Source organism: Alexandromys fortis, unplaced genomic scaffold (assembly GCF_014885135.2).
Source record: "Alexandromys fortis isolate MF-2015 unplaced genomic scaffold, M_Fortis_MF-2015_v1.1 scaffold_86, whole genome shotgun sequence".
NCBI lineage: Eukaryota > Metazoa > Chordata > Mammalia > Rodentia > Cricetidae > Alexandromys > Alexandromys fortis.
Window position 1 is genome coordinate 4,897,298 of NW_026067965.1, and position 20,828 is coordinate 4,918,125.

A 20,828-nucleotide genomic window follows, 5' to 3' on the forward strand; every position below is an offset into this window, starting at 1 on the left:
ATATTTGTAAAGACTTGAATGATCCAAAAGAGGTTAAGAGGTTGATGTGGGACAATTAGGGGTTAGACAGCCTAGGAGAAGCCATTGGCTCGTAGGTAAAAACTGGCTTGTAAGAAATTGAATGAAATCATGTGTCGGTGCAAGGCCAGTAAATTCTACGGGATTCATTTAGCACAGAAGTTTTTACTGTATGCTCTGTGCCCACCAATAGCAGTGAGCGCGGAGAATGACCCCGTGCATGTATAATCCCATTTCCCACCATTACGGGAGAAGCAGGTGAAAACTTAATTCCTGTTCATGTTACTATGAATATGCCTTAGATCATCCCCAAGGCTCAGGGTTTTTCCATCCAAGCCTCGACAGCCTCGATCCCTCCTCCAGCCGCCAGGGTGTGCTGCGTCGTTCCTCAGCTGGGTGGCAGCTCGCTCTTCCGTACTTCCCTTCTCGCTGCGCAGCTCTTCCGGTAGCGGGCGGAAGCAGGGGGTTTGTGGCAGCAGACGCCGGGGTCCGGAGGCATGGCGTGGGCGGGGCCGGGGGAGGTGTGCACCGAGCAGGCTAGGGCGACCCTTGCCCCGGCCCCATGAGCCAGGACCCGACAGGTGAGGACTTGTCTTTTACGGCCGGTGGGAGCTCCGCGGCGGGCTCCTCCCCGCATGATACCCGGGCCCCACGAGCCCCAGCGCCAGGCTTTGCCCCGGGAGGCTCCGCCCTGGGCTTTTCTTTCCGGGGGCGCCCCTTGGGCATGTGTGTCTGCCTCTTGGCATCCTTTTCTTGTTTTGAAAGCAGTCGCCAAGTGAGGGGACGTGTGCACTTGCTCTAACGAGGAAAAAAAACAAAACAAAACAAAAAACCAACTCCTTGCTTTGACACATTTAGTGACCCAATGTAGCCAGGCTTTCTTTTAATTCAAAAAGCGTCTTCATGTGCTGCCCCTAGGGCTAGATAAAGAATAAACCGTTACGACCGAAATAGACCTGGTTTCTTCCAATACATAGAGTACTGTTGAGCGAGGTTCAGCGAGGAGACCCAAACATGAAACACAGTCATGCAAGCGAACATGTAAATAAAAGTTGCGACAGAATACGATAGAAAGAGCAAGAAAAAGATGAGCCCTCATTTAGGGAGGATGGTCAAGAAAGACTTTCCAAATATCGACGCTAAAGATGGAACAGGAGAAGTTAAGGCAAGGACCGGGGAGAATGCATTTCGGAAAAGGAAGAGATACCCCTGTGTTTTCCCGCATTGGCCGAGAATATGGCTTGAGGTAGGCCCAGGGTTTAAGAGGGAGCTTGCTATGTGGGCACAGGAGAGGTGTAGCTGACCCAGAAAAGCCACCGTAAGTATGCACATAAGTAAAACACAGAGTTGCGGGAAAGAAGAGGCCTGGCTAGTGTGTTGGGATATCAGTCTCACAGACATGAAAGAAGGTCTTCGAAGACAAGATGATGAAGCTGATACCCCAGGTCATTCTCAAAGGTGAAGAATTTGGTTTCTATGAAAGGCGACTTGTTACAGATGCTCAGTGTTTCTTTCCTAGGGCTGAAGTGGCCATAGGCAATGTGTAAATTAGTGAGTGTGGTTGTGTTCCAGGGGAAGTTCTTTCCAAAACCAACCAGGGTAGTAGTTTAGAGTCTTGACTCCCTCAGGTCTAGCTCAGCACGCCTTGCCTTTTAGATCCTTATCGGGTGGATGAAGCTTGGACTTGGATAAGCTTGAAACAAAAGGATTGCGAAACAATACCTTTACTGTGGGTTGTAGGGTTTCTGGGCTACTTGTTAACAAAGCCTTTGCCAAACGTTCTCACCCCTCCCCCCCCAATCTTTTGATTCCTTTCTGATGATTGGTGTGCATTCTTTCTTTGTTGGCCATGTGTGTGACTTTGGGGAGATGTCTTCCAAGTATTTTATCTGGTTTAATTAATTAATTATTTTCTTTTTAAGAATTGGGTTTTGCCGGGCGGTGGTGGCGCACGCCTTTAATCCCAGCACTAGGGAGGTAGAGGCAGGTGGATCTCTGTGAGTTCGAGGCCAGCGTGGTCTACAAGAGCTAGTTCCAGGACACAGAGAAACCCTGTCTTGAAAAACAAAACAAAACAAACAAAAAATTGTGCCTATTCATTGAGTTCTAGGAATTCTTTAAATACGCTAAGTATGAACTCCTTATTATATATTTGGCCAGCAAATATTTCTGTTCATTCTATAGGTTGCCCTTTCACTTTTTTTTTTTTAAATTTATTTTGAGACTCTTTGTGTAGCCCTGGCTGAGCTGGAACTCATTCTGTAGAACAGGCTGACCTTGAACTCACAGAGATCTGCCTCCCCAATGCTTAAAGGCTTGTGCCACCAAGCCTGGCATCCTTTTGTGCTTTCTAACTGCAACTTTTAGGACCTAGATGTTTTTATGTATTCACGTTTAACCATTTCTAGTTGTGTTGCCCATGGATTTGGTTTCACATCATAAAAAGTCATTGCTAGATCCATTTTCATCAAGTTTCCTCCTGTAGTTTCCTTTGGAAGTTTTGTAGCTAGAGGTCTTCCACTTAGTTTTTAATTCATTTTGAGTTAATTTTTTTTTTTGTAAATAATGGAAGATAAGGGTATAATTTTATTTTCAAAATTCGTTTGTGTACGATACCCAGTCGTCCAGAAGCTGTGCACTGGAGAAACTCCCCTTTCCTGTTGCATGGCCTTGGCCTTCCTGAGCACCAAGCAGTTTTGTCTGTGTGTGAGCTTATTTGGCTTCAGCTTGGTACCTGAGGAAGCAGCTTTGAATACAGTTTGTGTGTTGTTATTTCGGGCATGAGCTAGCCAAGCGGCCGGGGTGTTGGGGACGCAGCCCCGTCGCCGCTCCTATTTCAACAGGGGGGAGCTGTGCCTTGTCTGAGTTTCAGAGGGCTCAGTCCAGCATCATGGGGAGGGTCTGGAAGACAGGAAGCAGAGGAAAGGTGTGCAGGAAAGGACAGAATGAGATTAGCTTCCAAAGTCAAGTGTCCGGGCCTCTCCCACTGAGGTCTTCTACCCATTGTCACCTCCCAGTAATGCTGGCTTGTGAATCCGTGAGCTATTAATCCATTGGTTAGACCAGAGCCCTCACATTGGGAGCTGTGAACCACCCAGATCCTGAATTTCTGGAAAACAGCTTGTAATGCTTGCAGCTGCTCTGAGCACAAGACCCTCGGGAGTTCCTGATGGCAGGGGAGTGGGTGCTGGTGCATTTGGTTGGGGTTCAGCTATCAGTTAAGGATCCCTGTATAAGCTGTCCCTGGACACAATAAAGGAGGCATTCCTGTTCCAAGGATGACCCGTGTCTCTGTCCGTCTGTGGGTCTGTGTGTGTTTCAATCTCCAGCCCCTTGCCTGGTTCACGAACTGTATGGTGGCACATAGAGCGCAGATGGGCGTAGTGCGCCGCACCCTCGTAGTCTACTAGACTCTGGAATGAACGCACAGACACCGAGAGGCGTGCTTCACTGATCTCCTAGAGCAGTGCTTCTCAGTCTCTCTAATGCTGGGACCCTCTAATACAGGTCCTCATGTTGTGGTGACCCCCAGCCTTAAAATTATCTTCGTTGCTACTTCTTAACTGTAATTTTGGTACTTATGAATCATAGTGTAAATATCTGCTTTCTGATGGTTTTGGGTGACGCTGTGAAAGGGTCCTTCAGCCACCAAATGGGTTGTAACCCACAGGTTGAGAACCTAGAGCATGTTGATAAATAAGATTAATCGTGGTTTATTTTGAGACTCTGTTCTTTTCAGCTGGCCTGTGTATGCAATGGTTATGCTTTTATTATTATTATGGCTTCGTAATAGGTTCTGGAATGAGAAAATATGAGCATTCCAATTGTGTTATTTTCTGTATCATCTTAGTTATTTGGCATTCTTTGAGATTTCATATTACTTTCGGGTGAAATTTTGTGTTTTCACAAAAATCCCATTGGGATTTTGATAGAGATTGCTTTAATCTATCATTTTACAGCCCAGTAGGTGTATATATGTACATTCAATGCTACTCTATTTTAAAAAGACAGGCTCCTGGGGCTGGGGAAAGTAGCAAGGTTGATAGAGTGCTTGCCTAACACGTGCAAGGCTCTAGCTTTGAGACCCAGCACCCCGTAAACGAGGTGTGGGCGCACAAGCCTGTAATCCCAGTATTGGAGGTTTGGGACAGAAGGACCAGAAGTTGGCGGTCATCCATGGCTTCATGCCAAGTTCGAGGCCTACCTAGGATACACGAGATTCTGTTTAAAAAATAAGCAAAGATAAGATTTCAGTCTGTATTCTGGTCTGATTTTGAATTTGAAGTGATATTCCTGCCTCGGCCTCCTGAGTGGTGGTGGTGGTTTTTACTTGTGTGTCACCGCACCCCGGGTGTGTGATCTTTGTGCTGTTCATGTTTGATGTGCTTCTTGGCTTATTCTTTGAAAATTCCTGTTAGCTTATACTTGGAAGGTATTCTTTCTGTATGGTATCCTCCTTTTAGATGTTTAGGTTTAGATATGTCAAGATCACTGTGTAATCTTGGAAGGAGAAATGCTGGTCACTGTTGTCCGGGGAGATCCTGGGTTCAGCCAGAGTAAAAGTGATCTGTTTACTTTGCATGTACTTGTATTAGTACATTTTGTTCTGTTTTCTTGATTTCTGGTTTTTTTTTTTCCTATGCAGAGATGTTATAATGGATCATCATGTTTCCACCATCAAACCCCGAAGAATCCAAAATCAGAATGTCATTCACCGCTTAGAACGCCGGCGCATCAGCTCAGGCAGGGCGGGGGCCCACTGGCATCAGGTCCGGGTGTTCCACCAGAATGTCTTCCCTAACTTCACCGTCGTCAACGTTGAGAAGCCTCCTTGTTTCTTGCGTAAATTCTCACCTGATGGGCGCTACTTTATTGCTTTTTCTTCTGACCAGACATCTCTTGAGATTTATGAGTACCAGGGCTGCCAGGCAGCCGAGGACCTCTTGCAAGGCTATGAAGGGGAGATCTTGTCCAATGGCAATGACCAGCGATCAGTTAGCATCCGAGGCCGGCTTTTTGAACGTTTCTTCGTCCTGTTGCACATTACCAATGTCGCAGCCAATGGTGAGCACTTGAACCGGGAGTGCAGCCTCTTCACTGATGACTGCCGGTGTGTCATCGTGGGTTCCGCTGCCTATCTCCCAGATGAACCGCACCCTCCTTTCTATGAGGTCTATCGGAACAGTGAGTCCGTGACCCCCAATCCACGGTCCCCTCTGGAGGACTATTCCCTCCACATCATTGACCTTCACACGGGCCGTTTGTGTGATACACGCACCTTCAAGTGTGACAAAGTGGTCTTGTCACACAACCAGGGGCTGTACTTGTACAAAAACATCCTGGCCATCCTGTCCGTGCAGCAGCAGACCATTCACGTCTTCCAGGTGACGCCTGAAGGCACATTTATCGATGTTCGGACCATCGGCCGCTTCTGCTACGAGGATGACCTGCTCACAGTGTCAGCCGTTTTCCCGGAGGTGCAGCGGGACAGTCAGACAGGCATGGCCAGTCCTTTTAGGGACCCTTTCATCAATTCCCTGAAGCACCGCCTGCTGGTGTACCTGTGGCGCAGAGCAGAGCAGGACGGGAGCCCCATGGCCAAGAGGCGTTTCTTCCAGTACTTTGACCAGCTGCGGCAGCTGCGCATGTGGAAGATGCAGCTGCTGGATGAAAACCATCTGTTCATCAAATACACCAGCGAGGACGTAGTGACCCTACGGGTCACAGACCCGTCTCAGGTACAGGCCGAGCCCCGCAGGAGTGCACACCTTCACGTAGCATCTGTTCTTGCTGTACTTGGGTTCAGACTTAAAGTCAGTTTCCTTCTCGTCTGTCCTCACTTACTAACAAATATAGGGTAAAAGTCAAGCCACTGCCACGTAGACAGCCAGCTTTGTGCTTCTTAGCTCAGTTGTTCCACGGGGCATTTTCAGTACCTGTCAGACAGGAGCCTGGATGCTGTAAGGTCGGGGTTTGGACCACATATGTATAATCCTGCCTAGACTTTTATAAGGCTGCTTATTGAACCAAACACGTCTGGCAGTGAGAATGAGCACTCCATGTCCTTTGGGGCTCAGAGGTAGAGAGCTTGTCTAGCATACGAGGCTTTGGGTCCCCAGCACTGAAAAAAAAAAAAATCTAAACTCTGACATTGCAGCCAGGTTAATGGAGCACTCACAATGCTGATAATCCCAGCCATGGGACGCTGGAGGCAAAGAGAATTTCTCACCTGGGTTCAAGGGCAGTGAGTTCCAGACCAGATAGTACCATATAACCTTGATTCCAAACGCCAAAGGCAGGGAAGTGCTGGGAAGGAATCACACAGGCAGTACTGAGACAGTTAAAGTACCCTCTGGAAATCCAGGGAACCCTGAACACTTGTCTCTCAAAAGCTCTCCAGTAAGAGGCCTACTTTCTGTACCTTTGGCTCCCTTACCAAAAGTCGGGTCTCCTGTTTGGAATTCCCTATTTTAGAAATAGAGAACAGTAAAGCAGATAGCAAACTAAGACGTCAGCCAGCTCTACCTTCAAGAGGTACTATACATTGGTGGGGGTTGGCTCAGTGGATAAAGCATCTGGCTTATAAACATGAGGGGAGTTTGGATTCCCAGAACCAACCTAAGTGCCAGGTGGGTGTGGTGGTCTGTTTGTAATCCCAGTGCTCAGAAGGTGGGGACAGAGCAAAATGGCTAGTTGCCAAGTTCCGGGTCCCACAAACAGGCACCACCTTAATGAGTAGGATGGACAGGGACTGAAGAAGGCTCCCAGCATCAGCCTTAGGCCTTTGTGTGCCCAGGTGTGGCACAGACATATGTATGAGAGACGAAGGAAGGAAGAGATACTCTACAGGACATCATTTCTAAGCCTTGCTCAGCCTGTGGTAAAATATCTTCCAATGCCCCCCCCCCGCCCTCCCCATCAGAGCTTGCTCATTCTGAAAAGGGGAGCGGGTGGCGATTGGGTCAGCTTTTCTTTTTCTTCCTTGTTAATGATGAACAGTGTCACTGAGCCGCCGCGGTGAGCATCTAGTTCAACTTTCGCGTCATGGAAGATGGGTGGAAGAGTCCTTGACTTCTTTCTCCTCCTGTCCTGAGTTTCCCAGTCTGCTGTAGAGGGAAGGCTGACAAGTGTGTGTGTAATTTTATAGTCACGTAATTATGAAAGATCCTGTTAAAACCCTGATATGATCAAAGCGGTGTCCTAGTCTGTGGATGGGACATGAGTCAGTCTTTTATTTAGGTTTCAGCTATAATTACCTTTCTATTTTGGAAGGAATAAGTTGTCTGTTATCACTGCACGGAGATTATCCTTTTCTTCCCTTTGCTAAAAGGTGACCTATTTTTTCTGGTAGTTCCAGTCAGTTACAGCTAGACACGCCACTGGGGCTCTGCCCTCTGCTCGTGGAGTTTGAAACTCGAAACCCAGTCTCCGTGCCCCAGTTGTCCTCTCCTCTCCTCCTCCCGTTTAATTTGATAAGTTTCCATAAGGTTAATGAGTAAAAACTGCATCCATAGACAAAGCCTTGGTAATATTATGGGTATTATTCTCAGGTTGCCCTCCAGCCTCTTTAATTTGCAGCCAAATTTAATTTCCAGGTGACTACAAAGTCATGTAAAAGGAGCTCTGGGCAGGACTAATTACTAGTGAGACAGGTGGGCCCAGTGGCTCCAAGATGGGTAATAGAGATTTAGACTCAATCAGAGGAGGGTGAAGCGCTAATCCTTGTGTCCTGAAGACGTCTTTGAATCCTGCAGGCAGCTTGCAGCTTTACTGCACACTGCTGCATTCACTGCGACACAAACTCAACGTACCTGGAGCTTCCTGCTAGGCAAGGCGGAGGGAGCACTGGAGTGTCGAGGAAGAGCCCCAGCCACCCGTGGCCCCATTCAGAAAAAGCCTGCCACCTATGGCATTTGAATGCTTTTCAAGCTCCCCCTCCAATCTTAATTGCCAGAAATCTCAGATGTATCTCACAAAAGCTCTTGGCTGAAAGAACATTTATGGAGAAAGAAATGGAAAATGCCGGTCTGATTTTTCATTTGTTCCTCTGCAGTATCCTGCGTGGACACAACTTGCCTGGGCAGTTTGAGCACACAATGTGCTTAAGGTGTCTCTCTGTGTGCTAGAAATATTAAGAGGGGAAAAATAAATGCCCCTAAATTGAACTTTCAACTGTACACATAGAAGAGGAAATCATTTACCAACAGGCAGCCCTGGGCTGCAAATCACTTTCTCAGCAGGAAAGAAAATTAAATCTGGCATTTTAAAACTTTTTTTTTTTTTTTAAATCTTAGGGTGGATTGGGGAACAAGTCGGGGAATAAACACTTGGAAAGAAAAATATTGAATTTGCACAGTTTGAAGTGAAAGATTGAAAGCCTTTTTATATATACATGCTGGCTAGCTTAGTAATCCAAGCAGCATGGTGGCCCTGGGTAATCTAGTGGCATCAGGGCTCTCCACCAATGGAGCCAATGCCATTGCCCCCGTTTCTAGAAGCTCTGGAGCCATGTTCCTTCCCTCTCTAGTGCCAAGGCTGGGGTCCCTGAATGGATTGTTGTGGGGTGTGGACTTTAAGTCCAGCGGGCAGTTTCCTAGGCACGGGTGTCCCATGGCTGCCTCTTTTCTTCCGCAGGCCTCCTTCTTCGTGGTGTACAACATGGTGACAACAGAGGTGATCGCAGTGTTTGAGAATACATCTGATGAGCTGCTGGAGCTCTTTGAGAACTTCTGTGACCTCTTCCGCAATGCCACCCTGCACAGTGAAGTCCAGTTTCCTTGTTCCGCCTCTAGCAACAATTTTGCACGGCAGATCCAGCGCCGGTAAGCTGCTCTGCCAGACTTCCCAGGGTTAACTCTCAGTGGCTGATAGCCATTTGTTTCAGGAACTATGTATTCTGTTTGTCCACCTGGCCTTGGGAGGTCTGCCTTTTGGAAGCAACTCCTGTGTCGTGCTCAAGTTTTCCTATCTCTGAGGACCTGTGTAATTATTTATGCATCTTCTGGGTCCTTCTTAGGCCGTATGTGAGCTGCTGAAAGATAGAAACTTCTTCCGTTTATTGCTGTATTCTCAGTGGTGCACTGCCAAGCCCTTAAATATTTGTGGAATGAGTGATGGAGATCATTTTGGAACTGCATATTGAACACATCCATTTACATCTGTTCTATGGTAAACCCCTCTAAAAGTAAAGTGCAGGGATAGAGGGCTGGACCGTAAGAACAGAAGACAAACCAGAAGTCCATCTTATCTAAGAACCGTCTTAGTACATTAGCAGGAAAGGAATAGTTCCTTTGGGCCAAGAACCCATTCTAAGTCTGATGTGGTCAGGTAAGGCCTCCTTGTCTTTCATACCTAAATTGCCCTAGCCTTAACGAGGCATGGAGAATATCTGTTTTTGATCCCCAAATAGGCCAGATCACATGGAGTAGATGAATCAGAGTGAGCATTACTGCTTCTGGGAAAGATGAGCAAAAAGGTGACTTAATGCAGTGGCTCTGTGTGTACAGGGACAGTGGTGGGTTAGATGGAGAGATGCTGACGCCTCATTGCCTGTGCCCTCTCGCTTCTGCCTTAGGAGCACAGCTTCCTTCTCAGTCTCACTGTGAAGCCTAGGCTGGTCTTGGACCCAAGGTGATTCCCCCTCCTCAGACTTCCTAGTGCTGGGATTACAGGGTGGGGTACCACTTCTCTCCCTTTCTGGTGGCAGTGCTGTCAAATGAACCTAGGAATCGTCTTTCAAAATTAAGTTAATTATCTTATTATCATGTTACAGAAGGTAGGTGTCCTCGTTTCTTCCTGTTGCTTTGATAAACACCATGACCAAAAACCCCCTGGGGAAGAATGGGTTCATTTCAACTGATACTTCTAGGTGACACTCCATTGCTGAAGAAAATCCGAGCTGAGATTCGAGGCAGGAACCGATATAGAACCACAGAGGAGCGCTGCTTAGTGTCTTGTTCCCAGCTCCTTCCTAGCTAGCTTTTTGGTGTAGTCTGGTACCACCTTTCTTCAGCGGGCTGGGCCCTTCTTCATTCATTAGTAATTAAAGCAGCAGTCGCCACAGGTGTGGCCATGGGCCAGCACCATCTAGGTGATTCTGATCTCAGTTCACTGCCATGTCCACTCCAAGGCTAGCTTCTGTCGGCTGGGCGGAGCCCAGAGCTGCCTGTCATGGAGGAGTGGGACGACACTCTTGGGAAAGTGTGTCAGAACTCCTCTAGAGTGAGGAGCACCGCAGGCTCCTCGTGAGAGAAGTTGCATGCTCATTCAGTGAGCCTAAAGACTTTGTTTCATACCACCGAGGAGTGGAAAGTCATAAATGCCCTCGTACACTTGCCCACAAAATGTGTCCTGAGTAGATTTTGTTAGCCGCCCTATCATAGTTTGCTTTAATGAATATATAATGTACATGTGAACTGAGTTTCCATCTTTATTTCTTGTAAATACGTGACTCTTAGTGGAAATTGTGTGGTAAATGTTCTCTAGTAGTCTTTGTGAGAAGCAAAAGCTACGAGTAGCTGATGGGTTAGCACAAAGCGTGCAAACACACAAACTGGACTGCTGAGTCCTGAATCGTTTAAGAAGCAAATGCCTTTATCCTAAGAGACCAAACAGATTAGCATAGCAAGAGGCAGTCCTGAAACAACTCAAGTTGCAAATACAAGGGTGTCTTAAACACTGATGCTCTAGGAAACCTAAAATTTGTTAGATTAAGCTGAAGAATTCTCTGAGGGGAAAAAGAGGGAGCAGGTAGAGAAATGGAAAGAAAGTTAAAGAAAAAGTTGAGAGCATTTGCCCTAGAGTTCTCTACCTGACCGTTCCCAAAAAAGGAGAACTCGAGGGTCAAAGGTGTAGAAACAGTGTGAGCACTCTCTGACTCTGACGGAGGGAACTGTTTAGCTTGGCCCGACCATCCATGGCTATTGGAGCCAAGTGTTAAGTCTCAGGAATTTTTGCAGATGACTCCCTTACTTTGGCCTTACCGTCCTTTTGAGGTTATCGTCATCTGTTGGTGGAAGCTACATAGGGAAGTGCTGTGGCTCATCTCCAACAGTGTTTGGTGACGTCACAGTGCTACCTTGAACCTGGCCACAGCAGGAAGCTCTGCACCACAGAAATTGGCAAATGTTACAAGTCATGCCTCCCCCCCCCAAGAAAAATCTAAGTACCACAATAAGTACTTAGTATAGTTGGAGAGAAGAGGCCCACATGGAGGCATGCCATGGCGTTTTGAAACATTGGAGCTGACGGTAAATCACAGAAACTGAGGAATAACATACATGTCTCATGTTATCAGAATGGTGACAGTGGCGGTGCTCAGAGCTGCAAGTGTGGAGATCTTGCCTTCAGAGAATTGTAACAGGGGTGATCTCACGGGCTTGCGCATGCAGTGCAGGGATAGAGGACTTTCCTGTACTCACAGGTCCTGGATTCAATCTGTCCCCACCCCTGGTGCCACCAACAAGAACAGTCCAGGCTGGCCTTGAATTTATAGTTCTTCTGACTTGGGTTCCTGAGTATGGGGGTTACAGATGCTTGTCACTGTGCCTGGTGAAAGGATTTCTCATTTAGAATCCATATTCAGCAAGACAGTGGTGGCGCATGCCTTTAATCCCAGCACTTGAAAGGCAGAGGTGGGCCGAGCTCTGTGAGTTCAAGGCCAGTCTGGTCTACAAAGCAAGTTCCAGGACAGCTAGGACTGTTACACTGAGAAACCATCTTGAAAAAGAAGAAAGAAAGAAAGAAAGAAAGAAAGAAAGAAAGAAAGGAAGGAAGGAAGGAAGGAAGGAAGGAAGGAAGGAAGGAAGGAAGGAAGGGAGAGAAAGAAAGAGAAAAGAAAAGAAGAAAATCCCATATTCAAAGATATTTCCAGATCTGTAGACCCAGAAATATAATCATCCTTTCTGTGCCTTTGGAAGATAAGCCGCATAGGACAGGGATGGCTTTTCATCAGCAGAGCCAGAGCACTGAGGGCGCTGAAAGGGAAGATGCAGGATCAAGCCTCACAGATCAGACCTGAGGGGCTGAGAGAGTGAAGGAAGTGTTTCAGGAAAAGGCGGAGCTGGGCCGGAGTCTGGAGGGCCTGAGTGTATCATTCCTGCTATTCTGGTAGCGCCATCAATGGCATGTAAGCAGAGCTGTTGAAGGAGACCAGGAGCTACCTGTGGTTAACCAGGAAGACAGATAACACTCAGCAGAGGCAATAAGGAACCCAAGGCAGAGGAGTTCTGAAGCCTTTGAAGGACACCAATGAGGCCTGGTGGCTGGATTGGAGTGCACAAGGGCTCCTGGTTGGAGACAGGCCTGGGACACAAATGACTGTTGTTCAACTTCAGATGGTGCAGTGTTTGACCAGCATAGTGGCAGATGGTGTTGAGTTTCCTCTCTCTCTCTCTTTCCCCAACCCTCTTCCTTCCTCTCTAGCTCCCTTCCCCCTCCCCCCTCCCTCCCCCTCTTCCCTCTGGCTCCCTCTGCCTCTCTGCCGCTGCCCACTGATGATTGATCCCAGGGGCCTCTGGTGTGTTTGACAAGTGCTGTATCCCAGCCATCTTTCTGCATTTTTTATTTTAAGGGGTCTCACCAAGTTGCCCAGACTGGTCTTGAACTTTCAGTTCTGCCTCCGTGTCCCAAATAGCTGGGGTCACAGACCTCTGTCACTAACCAGATGGTTTTCCTTATTTTACACTGAGAAGTAAAAATGGCATGTTTGTGTGTTGACGGGACTGATCCTGTAGAGAAAGATGCTGCCTCGTATGTGAGAGATGAGATCTGCTGAGTGCCATGCAAGGACGGATGCTCTGTGGAGACCTTAGAGGTTCTTTTCTGCTTCCCTGCATTCGTCAGTAACACACCAGAGGCAGATGAGGTAGCTGTGCAGAGAGTGGGAGGCAGGCCAGACTGGAAGCGCAGAGGAGTATCCCTCCACACTGAAGGCCTGCGTGGGGTTTGTGGCCGTAAGGTCGAAGCAAGCATTCCTGTTTGCTTTTCTCCAGCCGCAGGAAACTGAGCAGCACAGGCACAGAATCAGCAGAGCTGAACTTGACTGGAGCACCAATCTAAGTCGTAGTTCAAGGTTTAGAGCATGTGTGCAGTGAGCTGTTTCATGGTTAACTGGATTGTAAGGTGGCTAACGAAGAGAGGACACGATGGGTGTGTGAGGTGGAAGGAAAATGCTGGTGGAGTCAGCGGGTCTTGAAGGATTGTTGAAGCTGGGGTGTGGATTAGACTGAATCTGGGGAGACAGAGGATGGCCGGAACCTGGAATGGGCCACCTCGGGTTACAGTGGTTACAGGGTGAGAGGAAGTTAGGATGGGAGGTCATGTCATTAAGATGGCTACTGAGAATTTTAAAGTCACTTAGAATTAAGAGATGTTAGTTGGGCAGAGTGACACAGCCAAGGGCTAAGCGCTGCAGATACCAGAAGGATGGCTTCTTCATGTTTCAGGCAGTGTGGAGCTGGCAGGGTGGAGATATGGTGGGTGTTGCTGAAGACTAGGAAATGATTCAATGTACAGATCGTCTGGGCAATGTACAGATCGTGACAGGGGCAGAGATACAGCTCCATGGTGCCATCTGCAGTAGCCTGAGGAGTTCCCTTGTCCTATGGGTACCTTCACTGGAGTGCAAGCAGATCCATATCATGACAACAGAAAAGAATCTTAGGATGAGCCAGGGCGTAGCAGAATTGGAAGTTATTAGACCTTTTGAGCAGATCTAAGAACAGGGTTAAGAACAAGGGTTACTAGAGAGGCGCTCAGGAAAGGGTGAGACATAGCCACGTGGTTATGGGGCCCTCACCTGAGAGTTGTGGTTAATGTCTTTCCAGTAGCTGTATGTACTGGTTTTGGTGGCTCTTGGTTATATCTAACAGGGTCTCTAAGGAACCTTTCCTTTTCTGGCAAATGAGGTTCAGGATGGTTTCCGAGATGCATTGAAACAGCTGGTGAAAGCCCTAGTTCACAAGAGCTGCAGGGAAAGTGGTGATTTTACATCTTTTATAAAGCTTCTGCATGTGTATAGCGTGTGTGTGAGCGTGAGAAAGCCTTCCTCACTGGCCCTTTGTTCTAGGTTCAAAGACACGATTATAAATGCCAAGTATGGAGGCCACACGGAGGCTGTGCGTCGGCTGCTAGGCCAGCTCCCCATCAGTGCCCAGTCTTACAGTGGCAGCCCCTACCTGGATTTGTCTCTCTTCAGCTACGATGACAAGTGGGTGTCAGTCATGGAGCGACCCAAGACTTGTGGAGATCACCCGATCAGGTACTTTGTTATGACCACAGCTCCAAACTGCTTCAAGCAGGGGGCACCGTGCCTTCTCTGTCATCTTCTCTGCCACGGCTCAGTGACTGACAGTCTCTTCTTCTTCGTGCTTTGGCTGGAAGGAAAGGAAGGCTTTCTTTCTCTCTCTCTCTCTCTCTCTCTTCTCTTTTCCTTTCTTTCTTTCTTTCTTTCTTTCTTTCTTTCTTTCTTTCTTTCTTTCTTTCTTTCTTTTTCTTTTTGGTTTTTCGAGACTGTGTTTTTCTGTAGCTTTGGAGCCTGTCCTGGAACTAGCTCTTGTAGACCAGGCTGGGCTCGAATTCACAGAGATCCGCTGCCTCTGCCTCTCAAGTGCTGGGATTAAAGGCATGCAGTAACACCGCCAGGCAGGAAGGCTGTTTCTATTGAGTGCTGAGGGGTCGGATCATTTAGGTGTTTTTCTCAGAAGTTAGCTACTGCTGCTCTTGGCTCCCAATGAAAACATTTTACTCAGATAAATGCTGTCTGCTTTAAAAAGTCTCCATGGAAGCCAGACAGTGACTCATGCATGTCTTTAATCCCAGCACTGGCAGGCAGAGGCAGGTGGATCTCTGAGTTTGATGCTAGCTTGTTCAACTCAGCGAGTTCCAGGATAGCCAGGTCTACAAAGAGGAACCCTGTCTTGAAAATAAAACAAAAGAAAAAGTAAAAGCATACAAGAAAATGAGCTGTATTTTTCATTTTTAATAACCTAATGGTGTTCCTTAACAGATTTTGCATCCAGTATATCTTATAGAAATCATTTTATCTTTGTTACTAAGTAGAAAAGGCGGAGATAATTTCTTAGTTGTGGAATCTTTTTGTTTGTTTGTTTAAGATTATTTTATGTAGCCGGGCGGTGGTGGCACATGCCTTTAATCCCAGCACTCGGGAGGCAGAGGCAGGCGGATCTCTGTGAGTTTGAGACCAGCCTGGTCTACAAGAGCTAGTTCCAGGACAGGCTCCAAAACCACAGAGAAACCCTGTCTCGAAAAACAAAAAAAAAAAAAAAAAAAAAAAAAAAAAAACAAAAAAAAAAAAAAACAAAAAAAAAAAAAAAAAAAAAAAGATTATTTTATGTATATTAGTATTTTGCCTACATGTATGTACGTACACCGTGTGTGTGTGTATCTGGTGCCCACAGATGTCAGAAGAGGGTGCCAGATCCCCTGACCTGGAGTTATGGTTGGTTATGAACCAACCATACTGGTTTATACTGGGAGTTACAGGTGGTTGTATGCTACCACATGGGTGCTGGGAATTGAACCCAGGCTCTCTGGTAGAGCAAGTTCCCTCAACCACTGAGCTATCTTTCTTTCCAGCTCCTACTGCTGGGGTCTTAAAATTAGCCCCTTGTAGGCATCCTTCTTTCCTAAGTCACACCTGTTCCTCTACATCTGGAGCCTGTGCTGTTATCGATACCGCCTGCCTGCCAGGAGGACTGAAGCCCTAACTGTAGCTTGGAAGGTCTTTTCACATGGAAACAACAGTACTGAGAGTTTACAGTTTTCACTCCTTTCCTCCCTCCCTTCCTTCCTCTTTTCCTCCTCCCTTCTTGTCCAAGCTGGTTTTGAATTTAACGTGCAGCTCCTCATCTCCCCACCCCCACTGGACTACAGGTAAAGCCTTATCTCACCCAGCTGTGGTATTTTCATCAGTAGCTCCACTGTGTGTTAAATGGGTCTGTACAACATATTCTGAATAGTTAATCACTATTGCTAATATTTCCTTTGTGAAATTGCACTCAAATTCTGAAATTTGATAAAACAAAAAAATCAAAACTTTTTGTTTTATTATGGCAAATGTTTTATCTGTGCTGACGGTCTGTGCCTCCTAGCTTCAAAGGTTATCAGCTCCTGACCAGCCCTTTCCACTCCCCACCTCCCTGCTGCTCTGATTATTTTGCAGTGAATCCCAGTTTCCCTAGAATTTTACCCATAAACATTTCGGTGCGGATTTCTAAAAGACAACAAGCTTTAACAAACAGTGAAAACCTTGATATTGTCCTATCTAAGCAACATCAACAAAACCTCATCAATGGGGCTGGGAATGTAGCCCCGTAGGTAGAATGCTTACCTACCCTGCACAAAGCCCTGGGTTCACTTCCCAGCACCACATAAATGTGGAGTGGTGGTGGTGTACTTGGGCGGTCAAGATCTTCTTCAGCTCCATAGCAGGTTTGAGGCCAGCATGGGATACATGAGACCCGCTTCAGAACAAACACACATTTGCTAATGCCACCAGGCATCTAGTTAGTTTTCCCTGTATTGCCTGTGAATATTCTTTGCACACTTCCTTTGTTTGACTCATTTCTAAACAAGGTTCATATGCATGTGACTGCTGCTGTTAAAATCCTAGTCTATGGGTTTCCTTTTTTTTGTTTGTTTTTGTTTTTTGAGACAGGGTTCCCTGTAGCTTTGGAGCCTGTCCTGGAACTAGCTCTTGTAGACTACTAGGCTGGCCTCGAACTCACAGAGATCCACCTGCCTCTACCTCCCAAAGAGTGCTGGGATTAAAGGCATGCGCCACCACCGCCCGGCTTACGGGTTTACTTTTCTCTTTATTTTTCTTGCAGTGACATCATTGTTCATCACCATCTCGTTCATCCTGTCGTCTTCCTCACATCTGGGCTCTGTTCATTGCATGCTAGGAGTAGTGGCTACTACGTTTTTTCATTCCTCCTGCTTTCCAATTTGTAAATTGGTAGTTAGATTTAGAAGCACAAACAGCTCACTTTTAAATTATGAACCCTGTACGTGTTGGGAACTATGTGGGTAGGTTAATGTGCTTTTTATGCATAAAAGCACATAATGGGCCTCATTTGATCTAGTCAAATAGATACATTTCTGCCCTTGCCTTTTCCCCGTCTTTTTCAATTTGATAAGATGAGTCTAAGTAACACCTGCAGTGCCATTGCTGTGACTGGGGAGGCTTCCCTCGGAATCACGTCATGCTTTTACTTAAAACGAGAACTGGAAGGATCCTGGCGGCTTCTGAAGAGGCCGTGTTGTCAGATGCCTTCACTGTCAATTCCGTTCTGGTCTCTGTCAATGTGTGTGTGTGTTCATGTTTTCGTTTGTAGCTTTAATCACCGCAGGCGCCGTGGCTTGCCCATTGCTTTAGCTTCAGGGATGACCTTCCGTTGTGATACACAGTCCCCTCAGGTAGACGTGCCGCCATCTCTCCAGCCTTCTGCCTATCTCTTCTGTGCATTTTTACGTTAGAGCAACTCTGATAATGCCACTGTTGATCATTTAAGTTCTGAGGATATGAATTCTTGGGGATGGGATTATTGTGTCAACAAGTCTAAATATCCTTGGGCTCAGAGGAGGCACATTTCCCTAGTGTGTGCAGGGCTCTGGACTTGAGCCTTAGCTCTGCAAAATAATAATAATAATAAAATACTAGTAACAATGCAGAGTCTGAGTCCCTTTAGATTTGTTTCTTTATCTGCCCTCTGGAAAAGGAAATCAGAACTCTCCGTTTGGTTCAGAACTCTCCTCCAGCCTGTTTATCATCTCTAGTTTCCCAAATCACAAGCCATTCAGAAATATCTTTTGTCAATTGTGTGAGGTGGAAAATCCAAATCCAAACCACTAGCCATGTTGTTTTTAGGCAGGTGCTCTGCTGCTGAGCTGTGTCCCTAGCACATGATTTAATTTCTGTATGTGAAAAATGACAGCCTTCAGAGAGAATTTATTATTTTTACTGAGATACTCTCATTTAGCCCAGGTAAGCTTCAAACTTGCTATACAGCCAAGGCCGGCCTTGGATTCCATACCTCCTGCTCTGTCTTCCAGAGTGCTGGGATTACAGGCATGCATGTGTAAGAATTTGTTCTTAAACCTGGAAATTTTTTTTTTTTTTTTTGGTTTTTCGAGACAGGTTTTGGAGCCTGTCCTAGAACTAGTTCTTGTAGACCAGGCTGGTCTCGAACTCACAGAGATCCACCTGCCTCTGCCTCCCGAGTGCTGGGATTAAAGGCGTGCGCCACCACCGCCCAGCTAAACCTGGAAATCTTAAAGATGAGCTCAGAGTGGCACTGTTCTAGCCACCAGCACTTGAGCTGTTGAGCACTTAGTGCGAGATGAGGCCAAGTTGAGTTGTACGCAGGTGTTGAGTACATTTCAGATTTTAAAGACGTAGTGACAGAGAGTATGTGGTAGCTCATGATTTTTTTTTTTGTTGTTTTGAGTGATTGTGGGTTATAATGACTAAGTAGTATTCTGGATATATTGGATTAAATTAAATATATTACAAAATAAATTTCACTTTTTGTTTTACTTTTTATCTTTTTAATGTGGCTCTTCAAAGATTTAAAGTTACACATGAAGCTTAGCCTTGCTGTTGGCATTTCATTTGTAACGCCAGCTTAGTCTTTTGACAGGAGCTTCTGGAAGCTAAAAGGTTGTAGTTTAGAGTCTAATTCAGGGTCATCTTGAGGAGTGGTCACCAATTAAGGACAGGAGTTAACTTTACACTCACTCTGCTTCTAAGGTGAGCTGATCAGATAAGGTGGCTTGTGGTTCTACTGATACTGAGTGTATCTATCCCCTGCTGTCCAGACTTCAAGATGGCAGCGATAGCAACACCGTGTCTCTTTTCTGTTTAGGTTCTATGCCCGAGACTCTGGCTTGCTGAAGTTTGAGATCCAGGCAGGCTTGCTGGGCCGCCCCATCAACCACACAGTGCGGCGCCTCGTGGCCTTCACCTTTCACCCTTTTGAGCCGTTCGCTATTTCTGTGCAGAGGACTAACGCAGAGTATGTTGTCAACTTCCACATGCGACACTGCTGTACCTCGCTGCCCCACCACAGCCGCACTGCCCAGGACTTCGCCCCTGCTTGACGCCCTGGACTCCAGAGCAAAAGCCGCTGGCTGCCGGCTTTGGGGATTCCAGACTGGAAGCCCTCCCTCACCTAAGACAGAGCCCGAGAGACACGGAGGACGGGGTGCAACCTAGTGGGCCTTGGTTTTCCCGTTACCCGGCTGGTCGTTTTTAAAGTTTTCTCGCTTTTCCCTGTGGGAACACCTAGCATTACGTCCGTTCTGTTTTGTTTACTTAGCATTTTATGGCTGTGAAGATAGAAGCATTACACCCCCCCCCATGCCACTCTTTGGCATTACGGTCTGAAACCTGCAGCAGGTGAGTCATGTTTACTCCTGAGAATTATGTACTCCTTTCACGTCTCCGACAAGCAGGGCTCTTTATAAGAGAAAATAAAGTCTTAGTATTTTCTTATAAACTCTCTCCTGCTTGATGTTTCCCTGGTGCTCTGTGGATACTTGGGCTGAGAGAGAGAAGGCCTGTGAGGAACGCCAGGCCCTGATGCGGCAGCTGCTCCTGGGTGTGCTAAGTGGCTAGTAGTGCCCGCATGAAAGGCGGTCATTTGCCAGGACTGTTCCCCTCCCGAGGGCTTTCTGCTGGTGATTGTTCGCTCCGGAGACGCGGGGGTAATCGCGCGTCCTCATGTGGAAGCATGCTCACATCTGCCGCCCGTGTCAAGCCGGTGGGAGAGCAGGCAGCCCTGTGAGTCCTGGCAGAAACAAACAATGTGCGGCACGTTCTGTCCTTTGAGGAGCAGGCGCTGGAGAGCTCCAGGTGTCCCTAAACAGATCAAACCAGCTGGCCCTGGGTGGCTGAGCTCTTGTAGCTCTCCTGCAGACCACTGCTGGCCCTAGACCGCGTGCGTCCCTCTGTGACTTTGTCAACCAGTCTCCTCCAGAGGGCCTGTCAGCCTGTGTGGATCTCATTTGCATAATGTGTCCCCCGGAATAATGTCGTCAGCTTGTTTAGAAACATCTGTCTCAGAAGGCACCTTTGAAATGTTTTGTACCAAAGCAATCTGTAGAAGGGGCCATGGATGCTAGCAGCTGCGTCCCGTATCCCTTCCACTAGCCAGACTTCTGGGAAGCATAGGAGATGTGATCGGCGATCCTGAGCCGCACCCAAGCCCGTGTTATTAATGTCATCATCTCCGGTATTGAATAGCTAAATTTATCCTCCGCCTTCAAGTTCCGAGTACCTCCTGTGAATCAGGTTGATACTGTACTAAGAATGAGGAGGGCGAGAAGGATGTGGCTGTTAACTCAACAGAGAAAACCTTCTACAGAGTTTCCCTGAGGACGGGGGAGGGAGGCGAAGGAGAAGCCAGGAAAGGAAGACTGGGGAAGAGCCACTGTAGTTGCATTGCTGAGCTTGTCACGTGACCCAGAATGGTGCCACCCACCTTTAAGATGGGTCTTTCCACTTCCACTAGCTCTATCTTGAAACTGCCATGGACACACCCAGAGCTTTGTCCCCCCCAAATTATTCTAGCTCCTGTCAAGGTGACAGGATTAACCACCACACCCCTATATTACTTTTTTTTGTCACTATGACCAATTAACCCAACTGAAGCAACTTAGGGCAAGAAGGGTGGGCTTTATTAGTGCAGTGTCCTGATGAAGAAGGGACTGGAAGAGAATCTTCCTTTACTCTCATCTTGGCTGCAAACACCTTAGGTAGGAAATGGCCAGCTATAATCCATCTCCAC

At 47.0% G+C, this 20,828-nt stretch overlaps 1 protein-coding gene across 2 annotated transcripts; it reads left to right on the forward strand.

The window, feature by feature from the left end:
* Positions 1–441: 441 nt before the first annotated feature.
* On the forward strand, positions 442–19,524 carry Det1 (DET1 partner of COP1 E3 ubiquitin ligase). Of its 2 annotated transcripts, none has more exons than XM_050154109.1 (5): positions 442–599; positions 4,664–5,756; positions 8,653–8,840; positions 14,087–14,278; positions 18,906–19,524. In XM_050154109.1, the coding sequence occupies exons 2-5, from the start codon at positions 4,674–4,676 to the stop codon at positions 19,138–19,140; spliced, it is 1,698 nt and encodes a 565-aa protein (XP_050010066.1). In that variant the 5' UTR covers positions 442–599; positions 4,664–4,673; the 3' UTR covers positions 19,141–19,524. The 2 variants fall into 2 exon arrangements, with proteins under 2 accessions (XP_050010066.1, XP_050010064.1); XM_050154107.1 differs by lacking the exon at positions 442–599 and adding an exon at positions 637–1,476.
* Positions 19,525–20,828: the final 1,304 nt, after the last annotated feature.